The 27,939-nt window shown below is 40.7% G+C and overlaps 1 protein-coding gene across 1 annotated transcript in view; it reads right to left on the reverse strand.

Moving 5' to 3' along the window:
- CTNNBL1 (catenin beta like 1) overlaps nt 1–27,939 on the reverse strand; it is a 177,844-nt gene that overhangs the window by 109,770 nt on the left and 40,135 nt on the right. Inside the window, exons 3-5 of the mRNA XM_030825692.1 lie at nt 25,124–25,230; nt 16,053–16,192; nt 5,018–5,115 (exon numbers count right to left, since the gene is read on the reverse strand). Of these exons, the coding sequence (XP_030681552.1) occupies nt 5,018–5,115; nt 16,053–16,192; nt 25,124–25,230 (345 nt within the window). The remainder of the gene's footprint in view (nt 1–5,017; nt 5,116–16,052; nt 16,193–25,123; nt 25,231–27,939) is intronic.

Raw genomic sequence — 27,939 nt, forward strand, 5'->3', positions numbered from 1 at the left:
CTAACCCCTTGGGTCTACCTTCAATTTTCTGGACCTGTGACAAAGTCTGAAACTAAAAACAAATCCTGCTTAGGGATTAAAGCATCAGCCGGAGCAACCCTTGCCTTGGAAATCAGGGCTGTCTTGGGTGTGATGTTTTCTGCTAAGTCATTTGTTATTTCTGATTGTTAGCAGGCATCCCAAACAATATTCTGGGAGGTAAAGTTCAAGGGCATGATCACACATCATCTTCCACTTGACCAAAGAGGATGGATACAAGAGAGGAGGAGGAAATAAAAAAGAGACAGATGAGAGGGTTTGAAGGAGGCTTCTTTTTCTATCTGGTACGATCTGCCGGTAAGCTTTCTCAAGAGTTAGATTGGGATTTTTCTGCCTACTAGGAGTTTCAGGAATTTCATATTTAAAAAACAGTAATAACAATAAAACCCCACACCCACTGAATCTTGATCAAACAAGTTTTGAGAATAATATGGTAACATGGTCATAATGCAAAACTCAGGCCTGTTGTATCCTAGCTGTAACTTTTTAGCTTCCATTCTTGCCCCTCCAGTCCATTATCCACACAGCGGCTAGATGCTCTGTTTAAAACGCTGGTCAGGCCACGACAGCACTCCCCTGGTTACATCCTCTAATTACTTCCCTTCACCCTGGCAATGCCACCCAACCTCTTCATCAAGGCCCACAGAACCCAACGTGGTCTGGCCCTGACTCTGCTTTCTCCCCTCACCTCAGCTGCACATTAACAAGTCTGGCCCCTTCTCTGTTCCTTGAATATGTCAACCTCAGTCTTGCCTTAGGTCTTTTGCCCTTTTCCCATCGTGCTCTTGATCATTCTGAATGGCTGGTTTCTTCCAGAACTCAGGCCTCGCCCGACTATTTAATCCAACCTGACTTCCCAGCTACTCTACATCACATCACTCTATTTTAACTCTCTTAAACAGAGAACCACTCTCTGATAGTTTTCTTGTTTATGTATCTACTGTTTCTCCCTACACTCATACCATGTGAGCGCCACAAAAGCAGAGGCTTTGTCAGGCTTGCTCACAGCTATATGCCTGGTTCCTACAATCAGGAACACATCAAGCACTCAATAAACATTTAGTGAACAAATGAACAAATGAATTTTGCTTTGGAACAAATACAGATGAAGGTGAGAACATGAATGGAAATGGGAAGGAATAGGATCCAGGAATTTTCGTAGTAAGTACCCTTACAGCAACATAAACCTGGCCAACCTCAGCCTCACCTGGGCGGCACAAATCCATTGCCAACCAAGTCCAAGGCAAACCGAGATAGGGCTTCAAAGTTTAACATTTCAGTAGAGTTAATTGAGTGCAGGAAGGGGTATGGAGGGTAGTCCCCTGGCAGTCCACATCAAAGCCACTTTTTGTGGAACTCTATAAAGCGTTTCTATAAAGCAAATGCTGGCTCCTAAACACTGACCAGCTACACCAACCAGCCACACTTCCACCTCCGTTGGCTGGGACACCTCCATATGCTCTCATATTAAAGCCCCCTTTCAGAGGCCATCGGCGATGCCTGCATCTCTGCAGACCTTCCTGATTATTCCATCAGAAGCGAGCGCTCTCTCTTCATGTCCACAGAAGCCTGCCTCTCTCATAGCTGTTTTCAATGTTCTGCCTTGTATTATCATTACTTACTTCTTCCTTTTTTTTTTTTTTTAAACTAAAGCTCTATACTCCCATTTCTTATTTAGGCCCACCCCATCTAAATGTGGTTTTATTGAGTGTTTGTTCAAAATGTTTTTGAAATATTTTTTAAACTGAAAAAAATATTTGTGAACTCAATATTCACAGACATCTTACTGTGTGGTAGATGATACATACAATTTTAACCTGACATTTGCTAAGTGCTTAATATCTGCCAGGCATAGTACCTTTATAATGATAATGGCCAACATTTATCAGGTGTTTACTCTGTGCCAGACTGTTCTAAAGACTTATTAAATATCTCACTTGTTCATCACTTTGGTACTGTATGATAGGCACTACTGTTATCTCCATTTTACAGAAAAAGAAACAGTATGGAGAGGTTGGTAACGTTCCCAAGGACACAGAATTGGTAAATGACAAAGTCACTGCTCTGACCACTCCCCTGACGGGGATCACACCTCAGGAAGGACAAACTTATAAACAGACATCTATAATCCAATGTGACAAGTGCCAGAATGTACAAAGTGCTAGAACAACACATCCTGCTGAGGTGATAAGTCTGGAAAAAACTCAAAAGGGAAGAGATAAAGGGATGAGAGGTGGTATTCCAGGTAGCCCCAGAGAAGCAAGGCTAGGCAAATGGAAGGCAAAGCATGAGCGAAGGCATGGGACTACCTAGCTCATGGCAAGTTTGGGGACTGGCAAGTAGAAAAATGACTGTAATTTAATCATCATTCTCAAGAAGTCCAAAGTCATCTGTGGAGAGGTAAGCCAGGGAATTGCCATCAAAGCAATATACCCTCTCGTTTACCACTCTTCAGAAAAGAGTCCATTTTCCAGGCTACCAGATCAACTTGTTACAAAGCACAAATATTTGCCTTTTGCGTAAGTAACAGCAGCAGATATGAATCAAATTTTAAAACCCTGAAGACCCCTGAGAATGCCAGGACAGCGTTCTTTCCCCACAAATGTGCTATCCTATTGCTTAGGACTTCCAACTGGGAAAAAGACCAAAGCAATAACTGCAAACTGCACACCACAATAAATTCTGCCACATGCCCTCTAGCCTCTGCTCATGCAATTCTAGGCCTCAGATATTGGCCCCAAATTAAAACTACAAAGACAACTCAACCCTTGTAATATGAGAGTACTTATCAAATTTCTTCCTGAATGCAGCCAAGAGTAAAAAAAAGTAAATGGAAGACCACTGCTGGTTCTGTTCTCTGATATTTACTGATGACTTCTAACTGGTTGCAGACAAGCAAATAATCTACTGGAGTCCAGCAATGTTCAATGCTTGTGATTCCTACCAGCCCCACCAGGATAAACCTGTAAGAGTCAAAATCTTAAACTAATATAATAATAATAAAAATAAAAACTAAGCTAAACAAACAGAACATCCTGTATAGCAGTTACCTAATGGCTCCCCAGACTGAGGGTGAACTGTTTCTTTCCAAACAAACAATAAAATCTGCCAGGATGCATCTTTTGTCGGTGGGCTTGGCAACACGGAAAAAACAAAGGGGGCTTTTGTGTGAATTGCTGTTTCTGGGTACATTTTACATGCAACAGCCAAGCTAGCTGTTCCTCTCTCGTCTTCCCTATTCAGACAGGCAAAGGATGGTAATTAAAATCAGCCGAGGGACCAGGCAGGAAGCCTCATTTAGGGCCATGTAATTAACCTCCGGAAGGTAAGACTGCACAAACGACACTGCGGGGACACAGAGTAGGAGCAAGTGCCACAGTCTTTCCTCAGACGCCCCTCAAAACAAAAGGATATCCCAACATCATCCTTTTCTTTCTGCACAGTGGTTCAAAGGAAAAATAAAGGCCCTGAATTCTACAAAAGTAGCAGTTTGCTCTCTAAAGGAGCCTGAAAGAAAAATGGCCATAGAAATTTTCATTATACTCGGTCATAAATGGCCCTGCTGGACTCCAGCCTCACTCTCTGTGAGAGCCAGTTCTTCATAATCAGTGGGTTCACAACCCCTTCATTCACACCAAATGCCAGCAGCGAGCACGGCACATGGGAAATTTCTAATGTCGAGAACATTATGAGAAAGGGTGAGGAGGAGGTGGGCAGTGTAGCAGTGGGGTTTCGGGATCATCTGGGACTCCAGGCTCAGCCATTCTGATTCAGTGGGTCTTGGGTAGGACTAGAAAGTAGCCAAACAAGCAGCCCAGATGCTTCTAATACAAGTGGCTGGAGTGATCTTTGATCAACTGCTAACTGAGTCAAAACCAATACTAACATTCTTACCAGAGAGAAAAGACAAGAGAAACAACAGAAGGAAGAACAATCCACAGAGCCTTGAGGGGGGATACAGCTCTGCAGGTGGACAGAGCTCCACAGGTGGTATCAGGGTAGGGGCTGGACTAGATGCACTTCTGCCGCTGGCCAGCTGGGGTGCCTTTGCAGCTTTGTGGCCCTTTCTGATCACCAGTGAACCAGGGAATCTGGGGCAGTGGAAACAGAATTGTGTTAGGGATCAGAACATGCAGGCTCTTTTATCAGCTGTCACAGGACGGGCTGAGCGACCCAGCGGGAGGCTTCACTTCTGCAGCTGGGTTTCCTCACATGTAAGGCAGTTTGACTAGCTGGCACCTGGCCACAGCTGCACCTCACAGACCAACTCCTCTGGGTTGGCTGCTGTGTGGATCAATAGCTGAGGAACATTCTGAGGCCTTGCCCGGGCTCCTCAAAAGATGGCAGAAATCAACTGCCTTGTCTACAGGCAGGGAATGCCATTCTGGCCTCAATGATCTATAAAGTTTGTTCTTATTTTTAACATTCTCCAATTCCTCTCTGATGACCTATCTGTAAAATAAGTAATAATAATAATACCTGTTCTCACTGGCACTTGGGATTAGAAAGTCCAGATAAGAAAAACATTTGTGAAAGCTCTTTGTAAAAAGGTCAGTAGCAACAAAAGAGAGGAGGAAAGAAAGGGGCAGAAAATATAGCGTCTAGGAGACCACAGGTTCAAATCCTGGCTGTGTGACCATGGGCCATTTGTTTGGCCTCTCTAAGCCACAGCTTCATGGCTGTAAATGGGAATAATAGCAATAATGCCCATGTGAGAGGATGTGGTGAGAAGAATGAGAAATGGCCCTGCCCACGGCAGAGACTTAATAAGGGTGAGGCCTCTACCTGACACAGTTCCAAAGCATAAAGCACTGCCCCAGTCACATCTCTACTTTTTTACTCTCCTTATTCGCTCCAGCCTCACCACACTCCAGCCTTGCCGTGGAGTTCCACCTGGTGCCCACTCTCCGAGACGATGGTGGTGGTAATGCCAACAACTTATACAAACCTGCAAAACCCCAGAGGATGTGCAACTTACCAGAGCATCAATGAGCACTTCTGCTCCTTCTTCACTCTCATGGAGGGTGTCTATATCTGTTAATTCCTGAAGCAAATCCACCACGGCTATGGACACATGTGAAAAATGTTAAGGGTATAACACACACACTGAAACGGTACCGGTATTTTTCTTAATCCTTGATTCCCTTCCGTTTCCTTATTAATTGCTTCATTACCATCTACCTTTAATAGACTCCAGTTTTATTAACATCTCTTCAACAAGGTTCTACCCACAGTGGGTGTTCATTAAATGTTAACTGACTCACTCAGTCTCTTGCCTTGTGCTGCCTTCCTGGCTGCCTAGTCCATAGGTTCACTGAATTTTCACAGATTTCAAAAATTTAAATAGATCACCTGGGAAGTCACTTTCCAGTGAGAAATAGGCCAACACCCTCAACCTCATCTCATAATTTAAATTCTTGAAACTCAGTATAATCTTAACTACTTTGTACAGTTCACCTTTGAAGGCAGTAATAATTTCTGAGAAGAGGTGGCTGATGTTCACCAAGGAGTCTTCAGAGATCAGGACTTGATATAATTGGTTGAAAACAAAGGGAAAAATTTATATGGAATTGGGCTAGTCCCCACCAACCTCTGTCCCTTCAAATGTCACACTGCTGTGAATATAAAAGGAAGAAGACAGAATTTAAAACTGTGCAAAAATAGGAAAAGGAAAGGGAAGTACAGGGCCAGGCACAGTGGGCTCATGCCTGTAATAACACCCAGCACTTTGGGACGCCAAGGCAGGAGGACTGCTTGAGCTCAGGAGTTTGAAACCAGCCTGGGCAACATAGTAAGACCTTGTCTCTACTAAACAGTTACGAAAAAAAAAATCAGCCAGGCGTGGTGGCACATGCCTGTAGTCCCAGAAACTTGGGAGGCTAAGGTGGGAGGCTTGCTTGAGTTCAGGAGATCGAGGCTGCAGTGAGCTATGATCACGTCACTGCACTCCAGCCTGGGAAACAGAGTGAGACCCTGTCTCAAAGGAAAAAAAAGAAAGAGAGAGAGAGAGAAAAGAAAAGAAAGGGAAGTATAAAGAAAGGGAAACATGAAGGACAGAAAGAGTTATATTTGGAAACTGGGTGGCAGAACTAAACTTATAACTAAGCTTCCTTTCCCTCACCTTAAAACTCCCTCTTTCTCCCTCTGTCTGTCTCTCTCTCTCTCTCTCTCTCTCACACACACACACACACACACACACACACACGGGTGCACACACACACAACGGGGGAGAGAGAGAGAGAGAGAGAGAAACAGACACCTTGCTCCAGCAAACTGCATTTATTGAATGCCCATGATGACTAAAACACTGAACATGATAAAGGCCAATCCATTCTTAATTCTGGGCCTCAGTTTCCTCATCTGTAAAATGAGAAAGACAGATAATCTAAAACAATTTTAAAAACCATACACCACAGGCCATAACCAACATGTAATGAAGAATACACACAGACAATATGAACTGCACACGTCCTGAAAAGGAGCAATCAGATGGAGCTGGGGAATTAGTAATGACTTGCTAGAAGAAGACTGCTCAGAAAACAGGCAACTAAAAATGAGGACAGGAAGACTAGAAAGCAAAACCACAGGAATAAAAGCAGAGAGACTGGAACGTACAAAGGCATTTGAAGAGAAGAAAGGATTGGAGGAGGGGCAAGGAAGTGGAAAGGGGAGAGAAAATTGTAACTAGCTGAAGAAAATAATATTTTGAAAGAATAAGCTAAAAGCTGTGTGCAGGATGCACTAAAGCACGGTGAGCGTGAGGGATGGGGGTGGCACACAGGAGCCACCATGTGGACAGCATGTGTGGGTAGTTGTGGGATCCAGGCCTGAAGGAGAAAGACCTATTCCAAAGCTACTACATACAACAGAATCCAGAAGATCCAACAAAGGTCAGAATCAGGGCAGTTTCACTCAAAAGAAAAAATAAAAGATGCAGAACATACGAACAAGAATGACTGGACTTGCTAGCTGATGACTGATGTTCTGGGTATTACATGCAGGTCTTTTGCTGAAAGAAAAAATACTTGAAGGTTTGCTTTACTCATCTCTAACTGACCAGCTGACCATCACGAATAAGTAATTACACTTCCTGTGTCTTACTCCTTCACTCTTAAAGGTGATATTTACCCAAAACTTAATATGAGTAAAGAGCTTAAAGGTCTTTGGACAAAAATCCTTCATGCTTAGCATCTTCATCTAAAAAATAATCAGAAAGCTGTTGACAGAGTCAACATATATGCCTGATATAGAGTAAACCGAAACACACAAATTATTTGAATCAATTATAATAAAAACAGCAAAAATAACCAGGTTAGCAAACTAACCCCTAGAAATCCTAGAGCTACCCTTGACTAGTAGGAATTAGTAGTTCTCCCTCTCTAAAATTAAAATAGTTGTCATAATAATAGCCGCCATTTTTAAAAGTCACAGCATCGTGTCTGGTGCTATGCTACTGGAATTCTTTCACCAGCATTATAAGATTCGGTGTAAACACTATTTAACAGATAGGAAAGGTAAAGCTAGTAGTGGTTAAGATCTCTGGCCTGTGGTGGCTCACGCCTATAATTCTAGCACTTTGGGAGGCCGAGGTGGGCGGATTACTTGAGGTCAGGAGTTCAAGACCAGCCTGGACAATATGGTGAAACCTGTCTCTACTAAAAATACAAAAATTAGACAGGTATGGTGGTGGCACATGCCTGTAATCCCAGCTACTCGGGAGGCTGAGGCAGGAGAATTGTTTGAACCCAGGAGGTGGAGGCTGCAATGAGCTGAGATTATGCCACTGCACTCCAGCCTGGGTGATAAAGTGAGACCCTGACTCAAAAAAAAAAAAAAAAAAGTTATCTAAAGGTCACTGCAATAGTAAGGGAGAATGTTAGGTCCATCTGATTTCAATAACAATGCTATTGCCAACTATACTTCATATTAATGCATAAGGGGATATACACTCAGTTTAAACACGGCTACATTCAGGTTAATTCTAGCTATTGACCCTGCTGTAACCACAGAGAAAAGAACTATCATTTAATTCCACCATAAATTAGTAAAAGACTCAGGGAAAAGAATAAAAATGTTAACACCTCCCCACTCTTGCAAGACACTCCCATATTTATTCTCTTGAAAAGTTCATAATCCATTCAAATGCTTATTTAATATGTATGGCAACATTCACCTAAATCCATCCATCCACCCAACCACCCACTGTGGAGTCAGATGTCTACAGGACAACTGGGCTGGGCACGGTGGCTTACACCTGTAATCCCAGCACTTTGGGAGGCCAAGGCAGGAGGATTGCCTGAGTCCAGGAGTTTGAAACCAGCCTGGGAAACATAGTGAGATCCAGTCTCTTAAAAAAGAAAAAAAGCAAATAAATAAATACATAAATAAGATGTCTATAGAACAAGGATCTAAATCAGCATGCAATAATGCAAAAAGTAGTGTTATCATTACATCTCTTGAATAACACCATGCATGATTAAATACTTCTTAACTAGTATGGGATGATTATTAAACAATAGCCTCAAAAAGACAAGTGGAGTACATCTGAAAGACCAACAGATGAAGAGTCAATGCAAGCTTGAGGACAAGGGTCATGTCATATTCATCTTTGCCTCACATGGTCCCCAAATTATCACCAGCCATGTAATCTTGTGCAAGCCCCTTTATTTCCTTACAGCTTAATTTCCTCATCTGTAAAACTGGGGTCATGTCATATCCATCTTTGCCTCCCATCTTTAGTCACCTGAATGGTCCCAAAATTATCACCAGCCATGTAATCTTGTGCAAGCCCCTTTATTTCCCTACAGCTTAATTTCCTCATCTGTAAAACTGGGGTAATAGTCTCTGCCCAGCCTCTTCCACTGAGTAGCTATAAGGAATAAATGAGATCAGGTATGTCAAAGGCCAAGGAAGTTAAAATACTCAAGAAATATGAAAGCACTATAATACAGATTGTCTTCCCACAGAATGCCCGAAGACCTCACTATTGCCTTCATTTTTCCAAAAGCCTCTAAAATCTAAAGTTTAAGCTAACAAGAGCATGGTCCCCCCTTTCTGGGTCACAATGGGCTGGAAGATCTAATTTTATATTTCAGCTATGCCACAGAGATTCAGATTGATCAAGTCCTTTTTCAGCCTCTAAGGTCTTGTGGGCCAGATATCACATTTTTCTTTGATTAGTCTTATACCATGCTCACAAATGTGTCACATGAAACCTAGAAACTTAAAAAATAAGAAACATTTTAGACAAAAGTGATTTTATAGAAGAGCATAAATGGCTTTTCCAGGAAAACTTGTTTCTTATCATATTTCAGTGGATATCTCCTTGCCTACTTTCCTGCCTCAGTTGAGAAGTCAAACAAGAAATCAGCTACCTACCAGGCCTGCTAAACATCTCATCAATCCTACCACTAACTGATTTTATATAAATTCCCAACTTTCACAAAATAGCATTTCAGCAAGGCAGTAATAAGTCTGTAATTGTCATCATCAACTCCTGTGTAACATAATATGACCCAGAAGACAGAGGTCATTTGAAGACCAGAAAGCGGAATGAGAATCAAAACTAAAGACAGACAAACTCTCAATCTTGATGAGAAAATTCAGCATGGTTGGCCATCCCTCCAGCATTTCTTCACAAGCAGACTCTGGGCATGGGTGATAGGTTTTTCCACTGTAGTTACAATTTCATTTCACAAGGTAAAAGGCTCTTCTGTCCAAGTATAATAGGAAAAGAGAGAGCCTGTCTCCCTGCGAATTACTAAAACACAGTTTTTGATAGCCTATTTTGTCATGTCGAGTAGAAAGGCCACCCACACACTCCCTCTGTACCTGTCCACTACTGGGGCAATAAGTTAGTGTAATAATAGGTAAACCAGAAAAGACCAGCTGGGCACGAAATGGTCCATAACACAATGACTCTTGGAAAAAAAGAGTGGTGTTTACTTCTATTTTTTGGCTGTGGATATTTGTTTTGGAGCCATATCCCACTTAGAGTTCTTCGTACAGAAATTAAGCATTAATCTCATTAATCTCCAATGAGATAAGTCCACAAGGAACAAAGTTATTAAAAAAAAACAACAACAACAAAGACAGGGAAATAAGATGTATTAAGCAGATGGCTTTTTAAAAGTCATTTCAAAAAGGCTTTCTTAAGACAAATAAACCATTATAGATTCAGAGAATATAACTGATTAATGCAATAAATGTGAGTTAAAAAATATATTTTCTTTAATTTCTAGACTAGAACAGTAATTAGATATAGCTCAATTAATGCAGACGAATTTCAAAACAGACAAAATGGTCTTTTTCTCCTTTTAAAGCAGCTGGCACAAAGCTACCTAGAATGAACCTGGACTCTTATCCCAATCCTAGATCAAACTAATATGAAGGAGAAAATGTACTCATTCAACATTTAGTAAGTCCTTACTAAATGCCAGTGGGGAGTAATATGCCACAGGGGAAATGTCCAAAGCAGGCTACAACCACCCTCATCTTCCAGGGACATAGATTTCACCTAAAACCCATAAACAAGACCAAAAGTTACATGAATCTGGTACCAGGTTTTGTTTGTTTGTCCGTTTGTTTCAAGTTACATTAAAAGATCCTTCTTCCACATTGCCATTTTGGCACTTTTAACCTAAGGTGTTTATCTTCAGAGCACATTTAATTGGTTCCAAAAAAATAAGTGGCTTATCAATACATATCAAGAAGTCAGATGACAGATGAGAAAAATAAGTAAATTCTTCTAAATGTAATTTTAATTCTGGAAATATCAAGACAAATATAGCTCCTAGCAAAATAACAGCTCAAAATATGTAAGTCTTGTTAGTGCTTACAGGAAAGCAATGGAGCAAATACCAACTCCCTCCCAGTACAATTAGAAGAAAGCCCCTTAGGAGGCTCAAACCCTTCCCAGCCCTATTCTTGCTCATTAGCACTGGGTCTGTAACACAAGGCACCCTTGACTATTGTACATACCTTCTGGGATAACATGGTGAGTCTCAGTCAGTTTGTTCCACTTTAGTATTCTCAGACCCACACTACTCAAGTTCAGATCTTGATCCCTGTTGGTCTAAAAAACCTGCCTCCTCCTTATTTTCCAAATTCCCACAGTACACAAAACTCACTTGACAACTCTGTAAGTTCTCCAGGTTTTCTAGAATCAGAAGAAAACTAAACAGTCATTTGGAAAAGAACAGTGTTAATGACCACTCCCTAAATTATTCCACACCAAAAAGGGCTGCCCCATCAGCACAATGATCTACTCTGCCACTTAAAAATTTTTCCCTGCTTAAATATTAGCATGTAACCCAATGTATTGGTGCCTTAAGTTAACATTACAATGAGACCTCATTTTTCTGTCTCACAAAGGGGTGGAGAGAAAGCTGACTTTGAATAAATTGGGTTTAGATTACTGGATTATTATTATTCTTAAAGAATAAAGGCATTTAGCTGGGAAGCAGTAGTCATGATTTTTTTTTTTTTTAATTAAGCCATGGACCCGATACCTTGATAAATTTGAAGTGACTACATGGGCAGCCAGCAAGACCACATCAGCTTCTATCCGGAGTATGAGGAATGGCAATTTCCATTGCAAAGGGAGAGACTACAAAAATAAACCTGAAATGCATGCTAATCTCTATGTCTGTCAAAAGCTTACCCATCTCCACTCCCCACACCCCCAAGCCAGAGATGACCCACACCTTCTCAGGGCTCCAATCAGTGGTGTTTCCTGAGCATACTGTTCCAAAGGCACCTTCCACGCACACCATGGTTGGGGAGGGTGGTAACTTGAGAGCTTTTGCTTTAAACTGGAGTTGTTATTTTTTTATTAGCATCCAACACATATGGATCAGTAAATAACAGTGATCTACCAAAAAAACTTTAGAAGGGACTCAACTGACCACTCAAATTAAGAACATGGCAAAAGACATACAAAAACAGAATATTTATCAATTTGGTGCCATGTGATTGTTGTTGTGGTTTGTTTTTTTCCCTTTTATTCCTCCTTGTTCCTTTGGGCCAACTGAGTAAATCTGGCTTAAAGCAGTCCACAAAAATGGATTTTTTAGCAATACCTTAAGAAAATATCTTTAAGTGTTCCTTTGGTTTTATTTTTCCATAGAAACACTCTAAAAGGTTCACAAGAAAGGAGCTCTAAACACGTTTAATGATTTACTTTAAAGGAAAAACTGTTTAAAAAGCATATTTTGGAAAGGCAGCAGCTGCTGGATTCCACCTTCTGCTCCCTCTGACTGCATTTAGAATAACCCTCCAAAACCATGTGAGGTGTGTGCTCCCCACCCCCAAGATATGCTCTCCACGGATCAGAATCCATTCTGCAGCCAACCGATGGCTGGGCTCCAGCCTCTCAAGGGGGCAGATGAGGCACAGAAGCGCTGACAAGCCCTCACCAGCAGCAGTGATGCAGAGCGCCAGAATAAACTCTGAAGCTGCTTCTCACGGTTGAAAGGATGAGGCACAAGCTGTTTTCTCACATCCTCTGCCTCTTAAGGTTACAACAAACCAGACTCTGATCCAATTAAAATCCCTACAGTTTATGTTTTCGCAGAGGAGGACAAAGCAAAGATGACCTGTGCTTGCTAGGAACATAACCAACCATGTATGGTCTTGGTTGATAAATGAAGAGTTAAAAAAGATTAAAAATTTAAGTCATGACTGCCATGAAATTGTTTATTCATGGTAAGGTGTTTTGGGCAGTTACAGCTGTACAACAGTAAATTGTTAACAACCGTTTCCTGAAGAAAAATTTCCATTATAGATCACAGATAAGACAAGCAGCAGAGTGCAATGTTGCAGGGAGAGCAATATTCCAACCAACAGAGGATGTGGTAGATGCAAGTCAAGAGGACCTATCCTTTCCTGAAATCACTTTCAAGAAAAATCGTACTTTGAGGAGGATGACATTTACCCTAATTGCTGCCTCTAATTAAAATTAAGGTAATTTTAAAAATTTCAAATGCACTTTAAATTTGATGTAAGACATAATAAAAAATCAGATTTTAAAAAATATCATTAGGGCAGTTGGGTGCAGGTTGCCATACAAGAGGAAAAAAAAAACAGTTCAGCTCTCAGAAAACAGGAGGGAAACGGCAATCTGTCAAAGTTATTATAGGGGGATGTGTTTTTTCCCTTTTTAAAGACCAGAACTTAACAACTTGGAACATCTGTGCCCTTGCCTTTCCCAAATATGCCAATGTCGAGCAGCGTTTTTTGTGTCAGTCTTCTCCCCAGCAGGAGCCAGGCTGGTGAATCAGCAAAATGTCAGTATCTTCCAAAAGCTGTTACTATTATTTTGAGTTAGCAGGAATAGAAAAAAGAATGACAGTGGTGTTTCCAGAAAGAAAATAAGTCATTTCTGCACTAATATACAGGGTAACAGGTGACCATGCGACTCTGTCAGCAATGTTGTAAATCCCACAGGAAGACCCGAGGTGCACTGGAGGAACACTGGACTGAAAATCACAGACCTGGAGTGCCTGTCTTAACCTCAAGTTAGCTGTCCAACATCTGGACCTCACGCTTGTCACTAAGTAGAAACAAACAAGGTACTGAGCTAAGTCCTCTCTAAAGTCTGATCAGATTCTGAAATCTACCCTTCTGTAGGTGAACTGAAATGTGAAGTAACAACTAGAACTCGTAGTCACTGAGTCTGTGAAGACCATTAGTGCCCTGAATAGAGCTAGGCATATGGCAGTTACCTGTCAAAGACGGAATGTTTATATCCCCCGACAGATTCATATGTTGAAGCCTATCCCCAGTGTGATGGTACCTGGAGGTGGAGCCCTTGGGATTAGTGTCCTTCTAAAAAGAGACCCAGCGAACTCCCTCACTCCTTCCACCATGTGAGGACACAGTGAGAAAACAGCTATCTACAAATCTGGAAGCAGACCCTCACCAGACACCAAAACTGCTGGTGCCTTGGTCTTGAACTTCCCAGCCTCTAGAGCCGTGAGAAATAAATTTTTGTTGTTTATGAGCCACCCAGTTTATAGTTTTTTGTTATAACAGCCCAAACAGACCAAGACAATACCCAATATATACTTACTGACTGATGCTGCTTGAGCAACCAGCACAGCTTATGGTTCCTAAGGGCCTAGCACAGTGCCTGGTACATCATGAGCACTCACAGCAGGTCTACTGAATGAATTTCATGAGACCATACACTGAGCTCACTCAGCAACAAGCTAACTAGGGTTCTTATACAACCCAGAACCCCACAGCAAACCCTGGTGAACAAAGTCATAAATCTGGGAGCTAACAGATCAATTCTTGATGCTATCTAACATTACATGAAGCATCAGAAATGTCATAAGACTGCCCTTCAAGAAGCCTGCATTAAAATTATTCACTGATTTATTTCTATGAGAATTATCAGCCAGGCAAGAACTTAAGTCAGACAGGCTCTCAGGAGAGAGATTACCAGAAAGATGAAAATAACATGAAGCAACAGCAGATTCCCTGTGAATATCACTCAAGCAGACTAACTACATTTGTCTCTTACCTTTGGAAATCTGGATTCAAACAGAACAACTACTAGAAGAGAATTTGGTTTAATGAACATAACCCTGTCCATAGGCACATCAAAAGCCTTTGCAATAAAGCTACTGCACACCTGATAGCCAAGATAAAGTATAAAATGGTTTTGGAAGTCACGAATCAGATTCAGTGACAAGTAACATTTACCAAGTGCCTACTATGTATCAGGAACTGTGCTCAGCACTTATACACTCCTTTGATCCTCTCAGTAACACAGAAAGCTACTCCAGAGGCTAAGGCAAAATCACTCGAGGCCAGGAGTTTGAGTCCAGCCTGGGGAACATTGCAAGATCCATCTACAAAAAAATTAAATAAAAAAAAATTAGCTAGGCATGGTGGTATGCACCTGTAGTCCCTCCTCAGGAGGCTAAGCAGTAGGATCACTTAAGCCTAGGAGTTTGAGGCTGTAGTGAGCTACGATTACGCCACTGCACTTCAGTCAGGGTGACAAAGCAAGACCCTGTCTCTAAAAACAAATAAAAATAAAAATAACACCGAAAGACAAAAGTTATTAACTCTACCTGTGCAAAGAAGAATACAAGCTGTGGAGGGGCACCGTCTTTCACACAAAAATGCAGCTGAGAGTCAAACCTAGATTGTCTGTTTAGGTCTAACATGCACTCAACAAATATTAAATGCTATTTATTGTGTACTCAGTCTTTTTTTTTTTTTGAGATGGAGTCCCACTCACTCTGTTGCCCAGGGTAGCATACAGTGGCATGATCTCGGCTCATTGCGACCTCTGCCTCCAAGGTTCAAGAGCTTTTCCTGCCTCAGCCTCCCAAGTAGCTGGAACTACAGGTGTGCACCACCACGTCCAGCTAATTTTTATGTTTTTAGAGATGGGGTTTCGCCATGTTGGCCAGGTGGTCTCCAACTGCTGACCTTAAGTAATCCAACCACCTTGGCCTTCCAAAGTCTTGGGATTACAGGCACAAGCCACCGCACCCAGCCTTGTTTTTAAGAACTTGAAATACAGGAACGAACACAACAGAACACCTCCCCTGTCCTCCTGTACATCCAAATGTGCTTCCTACCATGGTTCACTACCTCCTCTAGTCTCAAGTCCACTGGACCATCAGTTAGCAGAAAGATGCCTAGATTTACAGATTCAAATCTGTCTGGCTTTGCCCCCAAAAGGGGCCTTCCAATCCAGATCCTGAAAAGTAAAGCTGTTAATGTATGAACAGATATATCATGATGAATTCTAGTACTAATAAGAGCAAATAGGACAATTAAGGATTGCCCAAGATTTGCAAGATTTGTTAATAGAGAAAAACCATATTTTTAAATGAGTAAAAAGCATTGTGTGTTTCAAGATAGAAGATAATTAGAATGGAAACAGAACATCAGATTTTATAGCACACATCTACAAAGAGAGACAGGAGAGAGAGTAATAGCACTTCCCCACCATGTCATCTCTCCTACTGAGGTCAGATCTGAAAGGATATCTGTATTATCATGTCCAAGCAAGCCGAGAAGCGACTGTACAGCATTCAGCTCCACCAGAAGGTGGTACAGGTCTGGCATGGTGGCCACCACATGCATCTCCTGAATGATGTCATTTAGGTCCAGCTCAGATTCCATGAACCTAGGAGGGAAAACAAGATATCATTAGAAGGAAAGGGGCACTATCAGCAATGAGGAGCAAATAGCAACAATCTAGACAACAAGACAATCTGTCAAAGTGTCTACAACAGACCAACCAAGAAGTACACTCATCCAAACATCATACTGTCACACAATTTCCTTGGGAAATCGATTTCCTCATTACAAAAATCAATCTTAGATTCAGATCTCATTACAGGGTTCCCTTACTCTTGCAGTCACAAGCTGCCTTTCAGAGGCTCCCAAAGCATTTTGCAGCACTAAACGATCTGCCCACCAGTCTTATAGATTAGCTACCATTACCCCTTGGTGTGGCAATTCACTCTGTTGCCCTGAACATAGTTATCCTACTACCCATCCAAAAAAGGGTTTCTCTTACTTCCCACTTCAGATCAAGGGCCAGTTATTCCCCTTACCCAAAGGAAGATAAGATTTTCTGTATCCAAAAATACCCTCCCTCTTCCTCCTCTTTGGAGCTGATTCAGAGACAGATACCTAAGAAAAGCAGACCTAGTCTCTGGCATCTTACAGTCACCACCAACTTTACACAGCATGATACTTTACTCACATCTCTATATCTGAACCTTTCAACAAACCTATGCCCAGGCACTAAGAACAGAACTATTTTGCATTCACGCTGCATGCCCTCCCCCGGTGTTTGACATATAAGAAATGCCGATTAAGCCTTGGATGAACAAGACAGGAAGGTTTGTTCTGAGATGGAAATGAGCTAATCTGGTGTAAGGCAATTGAACAATACCTGACACAGAGTGACTGAGAGGAAGCAGTGGTTAAACTGACTCTGGCGTCAGACTATCTGGGTTTGAACCTGGCTTAGCCACCTACTTAGCCTCTCTATGCCTCAGTTTCTTCTGTAAATAGGGACAATAAGGTTATCCGTTTCACAGGGCCACTGTAAAGAGTAATGAGTAAGGACATATAAAGCACTGAAAACAATGTCTAGCATATAAAAAGCACTATGTAAGTATTTGTTCTCATTACTATTGCTGCTACTATTACTGTAATATGTCTATCTTCTCTTCTAGAAAGTAAACTTAAAGACAGGAAATATATCTTTGTCTCTTATATCCACAGATGCCTACTGAATTAAATTGAGGGCACAAAGAAAAGGAACACAAGCAGGGACTCCTGAAGTCACACAGCACTCATCAACTTTCAGATGCTGTGGGGCTGGGTAGATACAGCTTCTCCAAAAATCTGGAGTCGGTAAGGAACAAACTCTAGAGACTTAGAATTCTTTAAAACACACCCATATTTTAGACAATATCTATTACTGTTCTTCTCCATTAACATTTTTAATTACATGCTTATATATTTTTTCCCAATTACAGAATACTTTTTGTAGAAAACCGGGGAAAGAAAAGCAAGCCCTCAAAAATGTAAACAAGCCATCCATAAGCCTACTAACCAAAAATAACCATTGATAATACTCTGTATGTTTAAGCCTTTTTCTCAACTCACAGACTCTTAAATTCTATTTCAGTGTATGATATAAGGCAAAGGTCTAACTTTATTTTCTGTGAATGTTCGACCAACTACTTCAATACCATGTATGTTTGCCTGTATGTTTAAGTCATTCTTCTCAACTCACAGACTTTCCCCCCAAAAAGTCAGCCTATATATACAGTATATAGTTCTATATTCAATTTTTGCTGTTGTTGTTAATATAGGCCAAATAATTCCCCTTATCATTATTCTACTACAATAGAAGCCAATACCTGACAAACTGCTATGGGTCTTTCTCCTTCTCCATGGCAAAATCCCTCACTCACCACAGCACTCTTCCCCGCTGAGCTGACATGGCTGGCCTCAGAATCCTTCTCAACACAGTGTTCCAAGAAGAGACTATGAATCAATCAAAGGCTGGGTGTGGCAGATTAAGCTTATCTACAATCCCTGTTCTAAATCATAGATTAATGGCCACACAATATTCCCTTGAGTAGACGTACTGTGATTTAATTAACCAATCCCCCTTTGTCAGGCATTCAGATAATTCCCATTTTTTTCCCTTTAACAAATGACACTAAGATATATGCATTCCTAATTATTGTGTTAGGATAAATTCCCAGGAAGGAAAGGGACAAGTCGAAGAGTAAGCATGACTTAAATAGATTTTGATATATTTTGCCAGAAAAGTACAAATAGTGCATGAAGTGCCTATTTCCCCTTACCGTTTTCACAAACAGTATTTCCTCCAATTTGAGATAGAAAAGACAACTCATTTTGTAGTTTGCATTTCTGATAGTAAGATGGTTAACATTCTTCTAATGTTTACTATTTGTATTTCTTCTTTGCCCATTCTTATTAGGATGCTCATTTTGTTTATAGATTTATAAACACCGTATATTAAGGAAATTAATCTCTATACTATGCTGCAAAAAAATAAATCAGAGAAAAGTGTTTGCCCTTTAATTTGGACATTGTGCTTTTTGACATAAGGGTTTTTTTTTTCCTTTTGACATAAAGGTTTTAAAAAGTTCAAGTAGCAAAATCTTTGCCTTTATGAACTCTATTTTACATGTATCCTGAGCAAAATATTTTCTGTGCTAAAAGAAGATATATTTTAAGATGTACTTTTATGTTTATATATTTAAATATTTAATCTATCTGAAATTTATTTTAGTGTATTGATATAGGGCACAAATCTAACTTTATTTTCTACAAATGTTTGGCCAAGTGCTCCAATACCATAATCTATCTTTCCCCAGAGATTTAAAGAAATGTCATCTATCATACACTAAACTTTAATGTGTACTTTACTCCGTTTCATTGATTTGTCTGTAAATTCCTGAGTCAGGACCACACTTCCACATTGTTATAGCTTTATAGTATGTTTTATGTCTGTTACTGCAAAAAACTCCCTTGTTTTTATTTTTCAGTGTTTCCTTGCCTGTTCTCACTTATTATTCCAAGTAAATTTCATAATTATTTTAGCAAGATTTTCCCCCAATACCTTTTTTTTAAAAGACTTCCTTCTCTGCTTGCAAACAGATTTTTTAGATCACTTGAAGTGTGGAAGCTAAATCAGAATCATGACTCAGTAAGGCTGGTGCAGAAGGATTCAAATATTCCATGGGCCAGGAGATCTACATAATCCTTGAACCCAAAGACCTCAACAAACCTCTAAGGCTTATTTGCCTTATGTGAGTGTGTGAATACAAGATTTCTGGACAACAACCTGAAAAGAGGTTTTTCCAGTTCACTTGGAAGAACTGGCAAGGGAGACTGGGCACTAAACAGTAAAAAAAAAGAAAAATTGTGCTGAGTGCAGTACAAGATCTGGTGATTTGGGTGATCGACAGCGAATGTGGTGGCTCATGCCTGTAATCCCAGCACTTTGGGAGGCCAAGGTGGGCGGGTCGCTTGAGGTCGGGAGTTTGAGACCTGCCTGGCCAACACAGTGAAACCCCGTCTCTACTAAAAACACAAAAACTAGCTAGGTGTGGTGGCGCACACTTGTAATCCCAGCTACTCGAGAAGCTGAGGCAGCAGAATTACTTGAACCTGGCAGGTGGAGGTTGCAGTGAGCTAAGATCGTGCCACTGCACTCCAGCCTGGGCAATGCAGCGAGACTCTGTCTCAAAAAAAATAAATAAATAAAGTGAACGATTGTTAGTCACCTGGAGGGGTCTGTCCTTAGGCCTGTTTAGATCAAGTACTTTATTATTATTTTTAAATCAATAACATGAGCAAAGATATATAAAAGGCAAAATGAAAAAATGTTATATGACACAAAGCTTAAAGAGACAGTAAGCACAGCAGCTGACAGAATCAATTCAAAAGTTCCTGACAGGCAATAATGATGTGCCAAATCTAACCAAAGGAAAATTACCTGGGATCCACACAGAAAACTGCAGTGAACCAAAAAGTCAAGTACAAATGTGAAGGCTGGGAGAGATACAGTTTCATAAGGGCACATGTGTTTCTTTCTGAACTTGATGGCTTTAGTGAACCATAACTGTAATACAAATCAGAACATGAGACAGTTCTGCCAGAGACAATTTCTTATTCATCTCTGGACATCCAGCACCTGACGCAGGCCTTGGTCCAACACAGAAACTTGGGAGATGCCTGTAAATGGGGGCACAGATGAAAACAGCTGCCACAAGTGCTACGGTGGTTTTAGGGTACTTAAAAGAGGACAATACAGAGTTATGATGATTCAACGACCCTAAAACTTTGTGACATCTGTTCAAGGAACCATCTTTTAGAAGGGATGTGGAAACCAATTCAGGGAAACAACCAAGATTCTAAGGAGTCTAGACACATCTCGTATAAGAATTTGTTGAAATGCTTTCTCATTCTGAGTTGAAATTTTAAGAGTCAAAGCTGCCAAATGATGCAATAGCTTCCTTTGGAAAGTTAGATCCTTGTCACTGAGATAGTTAATCAAGGATGATATTACAAAAAAAATACCAAGAGTTAGATGGTAGAATAGACTGTGCTTCTCAGTTCCTTCCAACTTTGAGATTCTTCTTCCAAATATGGTCTTAACCCAATGCTTTTAAGTTTAGGAAGTCAGAAAATTATCAAAACAAAACAAGCACAGAATAAAACTGCAAGCAGGGAAATATTACAAAAATATACTGGGTCCAGTGTTATGTGAGTAACAAGATATCGCGAGAAATGCTGGATTTGGGAATGAGATTGACTTGGGTCATACTCCCAGCCATGCTGTTTACTAGATGTGTGGCCATGAACAGTGAATTGACAAATATTTACTAGGCACATACTGGGTGCCAGTCACTGTGTTAGGCACTGAGGATATAACAGATAAAATAATCCCAGTTTCTGGCCTCCATTAAATATAAATAATCTATTACAAACCATTAATTATAAGCGTGCCTGGTACTACCCAAGAGAAGTGTCACTGGAACACAGAGCGCAGTGTCCCAACCCGATCAAGCAAGACACAGAATATTAACTAACTTATTGCTAGACCCTGATTTCCTTATCTTCCTATAGTGAGGATTAAAAGAGATAATATATATACAGTGCCTAATAATAGCTGGCACATAGTAAGTACTCAATGAATCTATGTACCCTCAAGTTTGTTATACTATAACAGTCGTCTTCTGTTTTGCCTGACCAAGCACAGCCTACTCATGAGCCTACTCATTTAAAGCACACACTACTATTCGCAGAGAACTGTCTTTAGGAATTAGGCATACCTTCAGCAATAGATGACTCACAGCTGGGGGAAAGGATCAAGTTAGAGGTGATGGGAAAGCAATAGAGTAACATATTAAAACAGTAACCCAGGCTGAGATGGGGTCATCGATTCCATCTAATATGACAGAGAATATTTTCCTAGGCTGCCCATGTGCATTTGCTTCAGACCAGCAGGATATTCTCCTTCAACCACAAGGGTGAATATCAGCAAATGACCAGCAAAGCTCAAAAACACTGGGAAAGCCACGGAAATTGATAAGTCCTAAATGCAATCACTGCTGGGGGAACATGATGCTCCCTCTATCCAACTAAATCAGCAGTTCTCAAAGTGTAGTCCTAGGACTCTAGGATGGGGTAGCGGGGTGGTTGGAGATCCTTTCAGGGAACTATAAGATCAAAACTATTTTATAATAAATCTAAGACACCATTTGCCTTTTTTACTCTCATTCTCTCAGGAGTGTACAATGGGGTTTTCTGAAGGGCTCCATGATATGATGACATCATTGCCCTGATGGCTAATGAAATGTGTGCTTGTCTATTCTTGTATTTTCCAGAATTTTCTAAGCACTTTGGGATATTCAACAATTTGAGTACAAGGAGATCCTGAGACCAAAAAGGTTGAAAATCAGTAAACGAAGTAATTTTGACCCTGCAAAAATGAAGAGAAGAACTATTAAAGGACCTTCTAGGGAAACAGCACACTCTAATCAATGTGGTGTTTAGGAGAAAGATCACGCAGTGCAAATTGGAGGCTGCATAAGGAGAACTGTCAACTGAATCTCAAATGCAGTCAAATGAATAGAGGCATTTTTGGGTATGCGATCAAAATGACAATTGGATATATGGGAAAATAAATTTGAATGTTTCTGATCTCAACCGGAAAGTTTCATCCAAATACACTCTAGCAATTTTCATCTTAATTGCACCTTGCTGATCTAGAGAATTATGAAAGACACTGCACCATTAAGAATTCAAGAACTCAAGGTTAAAACACAATGTAGTTTCCTAACTGCTTTTTGACATGAAAAAAAGTTCTTTGTACATAATTTCAATTTTCATATGCTCAGATTTTAAAACTAAAATAGTATATACATTTTGTCTGAATGGAAAACACTAAATAAAATCACATTGTCTTAAAACCAGTTAATGAACCATAACACTAAGGTACCTAAGATGTAGGTGGTGAACATAACCTGCAGAAACTCTACTCCAAATTGAGAGACGTATATCTACCAAGTGGGCGAAGGAAATACTGGTGTTCAAAGAAGTAAACTGAATTTCTTAAATTTCCAGTGTCATTAACCCGCAGCATAGCTTCCTCATAATGTATCCTTAGGTTCAAGCAATGAGGACGTAATAAAGACGACAGGGACTACATAAGCTCTCTCATGTTTATTGAGCACCTACAGCAAGGCAAGTACTGTGGTAGGCACTAGAGACAAACAAGACACAGTCCATCTCCTAAAAGGAACAGAGTCTAATGCAGGAACCACTGAGTACAGAAATAACAACAAAACAAATGGCAAAGATGTTAAATACTGATCACATGCACTGTGGGCAAGAACACAAGAAAAGAGATGCTGCTGCTGGAGGGAGAATTTAAAAATAGTGAGAAAATTAGCAGTAGCTATCATTAAAATGTACATACCCTTCAATCTGGGAATTCAAAATTTAGGTATCTATCCTATGGAAACACATGCACACAAAGACACATCTACAAGTAGGTTCACTATAGCATTTTCCATAAAAGCCAATATTTAAAATCATCAAATATCCATTAATAGAAAGTAATTAAATAAGTCATGGTATTTCCAAACCATGAAATACTAGTACCAATTAAAAAAACACAAGGTAGATATGCATGTACCACTATGGACAGATCTGTTAGATGACCCAAAAAATCAAGGTGCAGAATATGTACAGTATGATTTAAGTAGAAACAAATACATTTGCATAATTAACTGTTCAAAGGTTCCTCTAGGCAGAGGAATGGAAAGGGATCAGAGTAGTGAAGGAGAACTTTCATTTTTCACTCTACTCATGTACCACTGGTATTTTCAGAATGACAATCTATTCATGTATTACTTGTGTAATTACACACACACACACACACACACAGTGCTCCTGTATGGTGGAGATCAGTACAAAACCTGATAGGACTCTGGTGCTGGGTAAGCTGGGCCCTGATCTATTAATAGCTACTCCTACTATCAAAGAGGGCTGTGGCCCTAGGCCCAGTAACCACATTCTCCCCACTCTGCCTTCTCATCCACAGCACAGGGACAACATAGTTGACCACACTGGCCGCTCTAGGTTGCCATGAAGACTCTGTGCTCTCTGACACCTCTGTGCCTTTGTTCATGCTCCTCATATTGCCTGGCATGCCTTCCTGTGTTCTTTTCTGCCTAATACAAATGAATCTTGAAGGCCCAGCTCAACTACTATCTTTTCTGTGACATCTTCAATAGCCCCCAACTTGGTATTTACTGTTTCTTCTCCTAAGCACCCACAGAACTCTGCTTATATCTCTTTTAAAGTGTCTGTTTCCTTCTACCTTGCCTTTATAGTCAGTCTCCCTAGTAACCTATAAACTTGAGTGCAAAGACTGTACTACTCAACTGTTAATTGCCTGGGGGCCTTGGGCATATTGATTCATTAAAATTGTATGTCCTGGGAGGGACAAAGATAGGGAGAGAAAGAGAGGTTTAGAACATTAAAATCGTATAAATGTGAAAGTCCCCTTGGTTAGGATTCAAGACTGACTGAAAGATGCCAGATTCCTCATATAGCACTTCATAGTGCACCGAGGTGCCAGTGTAGCAAAAGTCACATTAACTATCATCTCATGGGCACCTACTATGTGCCAGGTACTAAGCTAAACACTTACCATTATTCTCCTTTAATCTTCATACAACCCTGTGAGGAAGGCATTATTTCCTTATACAGATGAGACACCCAAGGCTAAAAAAAGGGAAGTAACTTATTCAAAGGCATGTGCATATCACACCAATATCTGCTAACTTCAGAGCCTCTGACATGATCTGCACAGTAAAGCTATCGCTAATGGCAGGCATGATCAGTCTTCTTTGGGCATTGAAAAGAATAATGCAGGAGAGTTAACATAGCAGGGCTGACCTTGAAAAGGGCTGGCTTACAGGGCTGGCCCTAGGCTGGCAGCCAGGAACTTGGCTTTTGAAATGTTCCCTAAGTGATAAGATTGCTGCTTTGTCAGCCCAGGGCACTGAACAGCTGCTTTCCTTCCAGGAGCCTACAATTTTAGTTGTTATTACAGGCAGAGAATGCCTACATGACCAGTCCTCCATAAAAACCCTGAACTCAGAGTCTGAAATGGGCTTCCCTGGACAGCATCACTGCACACATGTTGGTTGATGCATTTCATTGCTGAAGAAAGAAGCATGTTTGTATAATCCCACCCACTGGGAAGGAGAAAATACAGGAAGCCTGTATCTGAATTTCTCCAGATGCCACCTGATGTGTCTTTTTCCCTTGCTGATCCTGGTGTGTGCCCTGTGTAATAAACCACAGCCCTGAGTATCACTGACTTTGAGTCCTGGGAGTCCTTCTAGTGACTTCCCAAACATGGGGGTCATCCTGGGATTCCTGGCCCAAATCACGAAAGCCAAAACAAACCAAAACCAAAACAAAATTAGCCAACGAAACGCCACAGAGGAGACAGGGTATCAGTAGAACAGAACCTTACTTCTCTGGATTGTCTGGAAACTTAATCCGCAATTCTTGGTTTTTATATGATCTCTTTTCAAATGTGAGGATCATTTTCTTCACTGAGCTTTCATCCAATGGCTCCTCCTGGTACAAAGAGACAAATGCAAAAACTTCAGTCCACAGGGGTTTCACATTCATTGTCACTACTTTCTTGTGGCTCTTATACCCCATCTCACTCTGCCATTGACCTTTCTGGGTTAAATGTACAGTACACTTTTTTTTTTTTTTTTTTTTTTTTTTTTGAGATGGAGTCTTGCTCTGTCGCCCAGGCTGGAGTGCAGTGGTATAATCTCGGCTCACTGCAACCTCTGCCTCTCAGGTTCAAGAGATTCTCCTGCCTCAGCTTACTGAGTAGCTGGGACTACAGGCACATGCCACCATGCCCGGCTAATTTTTTTGTATTTTTAGTAGAGAGAGGGTTTCACCGTGTTAGCCAGGATGGTCTCGATCTCCTGACCTCGTGATCCACCCACCTTGGCCTCCCAAAGTGCTGGGATTACAGGTGTGAGCCACTGTGCCCGGCCACAGTACACACTTTATCTCTCCAATTACAATGAGCAGTAAGGGCCTGTAATCACATGATTCTTTTCGGGTATATCACATTGGGTGTCTCACGTAATGCCCACTATCTGTAACATAGGAAATTCAGTTTGAGGTGTTAAAGACTGGGCACTTCGGCACTTCAGGAGGCCAAGGTGGGCGGATCACTTGAGGTCAGGAGTTCAAGATCAGCCTGGCCAACATGGCAAAACCTCATCCCTACTAAAAATACAGGCACATGCCTATAGTCCCAGCTACTCGGGAGGTTGAGGCATGAGAATCACTTGAACCTGGGAAGCGGAGGTTGCAGTGAGCTGATACTGTGCCAGTGCACTCCAGCCTGGGTGAGAGAGGGAGACTCTGTCTCAAAAAAAAAAGAAAAGCTGTTAAAGACTCACTCATTCAACAAATATTTCTTGAGCATACTGTATGGCACAGAGTAAGCAATAATATTAGATAATATTATTATGCATTTACCTTGTCATCCTTTGCTATACATGTAAGATAAGACTGACAGGTTTAACAGAATCGTTTAAGGTCAAACTCTGAGTCAGTGACAGTGACCCTTAATCTTTTCCTACAGCAGAAGTTGGCAAACTGCAGCCCATGAGCCAAATCCAACCTACTGCCTGTTTTTGTACAGTGCGTAAACTAAGAACGGTTGTTAATTAGCTATAGTCACTGCTTAGCATTTCTTATATATTACTTTGCCTGGTCCTTACTAGATGCTGAGAAGGAATTCAGACAGGTACTTTGAATCCTGAAGTAGCATCAAGAATTTAGTAACCTTGCCTAGAGAATGCAGAAAAAAGCTAGTAGACCGTACAGAATTTTCTGGCTTCATACATTGGAATAATACCTATGAAAGCAAATAAAATGAATATTTGAAAACTAAATCATTTTTCTCCAAAAAATCTACACTGAAATTTCACATGTTTTATCTTCAGTTTACCTTCCAGTTTAAATTAACGTGCTGCAATGCACCCGCTTCTCTTAATACTATCCCAACTCAAAGCTTCACAGCTTTGTAGTCATTGACCATAACTCACACCTAAAAGCAATAAAGAAACTGCTATTAAGAGAACCTGAAATAGATCCTTTTGGAAAGCACTGAATCATCCCATAATTTTATAAGTACTCAAAAATGTTAGCTATTATTCTATTATTAAATTTCTATTTCCACATATGGGACTTTGAGTGGGAGCTACCCATAAATTCATTTTCAGCATGACACATTTCTTAGATTATACCAATGACTCCTAGATCCCAAGGTTCTCTATTGAACCCCTAACTCCTCCCCAGGGTCTACAGCTTAAAGAGAGGTTCCCTGACGTGGTAAAAACAAGTCAGAGTCCTGGCTCAGTCAAGACTCAGAGACTAGCTTCACTACTTACTAGCCATGTGACAATGTTACTCTGCTGAATATATTCCTCAAAGTTTCAACAAGTCCAGCTAATTCTATCTCCTAGGTCTTTCCTGAATTCATCCACTACACACTTAGAATAAAATCCCAAATCCCTCACATGATCTATGTAAGGATCTGGCAGGATCTGCCCAGATAATCTCTCCAATCCCAAACCAGGGCAAAGACTCCCACTGCTAGCCCATGTCTACTTGTTCTCTGGCATAAGTAGACTCTCCAGTGTCTGGCACACAGCAGGTACTCACTGAAGATCTGAGGAACAGAGGAAGGGAGGAGGGGAGGGGAGGGGATGAATGAAAATGTTACCTGTTATCTCTCAAGGTCATAGAGATGACCTAAAGAAAGGATGTACATAAAACTACTTTGTAAACTACATGAATGCAAGCTGTTATGGTTATTATTAGCAACAGGCACAATGTACCCAACATACCACTAGAATTTGACTAAAATAATCAAAACATTTCTAGGAAAGGGTTAAATCACTTTCAAGCAAGCTCAATATCTGCTACTCTTTTTTTCTTAGCTAACATCTTGCCCCACTCTGGAGAAAAACCACATTAGTGTTAACACAGCTTTCACGGGATTTCCGAAGTCCTAGCCTCTCCAGGGTTTGGCCTTCCCTCCTTTAATTTCTCTCCAACACTGGGGGAAAACTGAATTATCAGTCTTAGTCATCAGCCACAGCAGTATCTCCAATAGCTCAATGTCAGAAACCAGAGGGAGATTTCAGAAAGATGAATGCTGGTGATGTAGCACAAAAAGGACAATAATATTTTACAAGTTCACGTGACTTTACAGGGGCAAACATCACTTGTTTTTCATCAAATAGG

The sequence above is a fragment of the Nomascus leucogenys genome, chromosome 13, assembly GCF_006542625.1.
Source record: "Nomascus leucogenys isolate Asia chromosome 13, Asia_NLE_v1, whole genome shotgun sequence".
NCBI lineage: Eukaryota > Metazoa > Chordata > Mammalia > Primates > Hylobatidae > Nomascus > Nomascus leucogenys.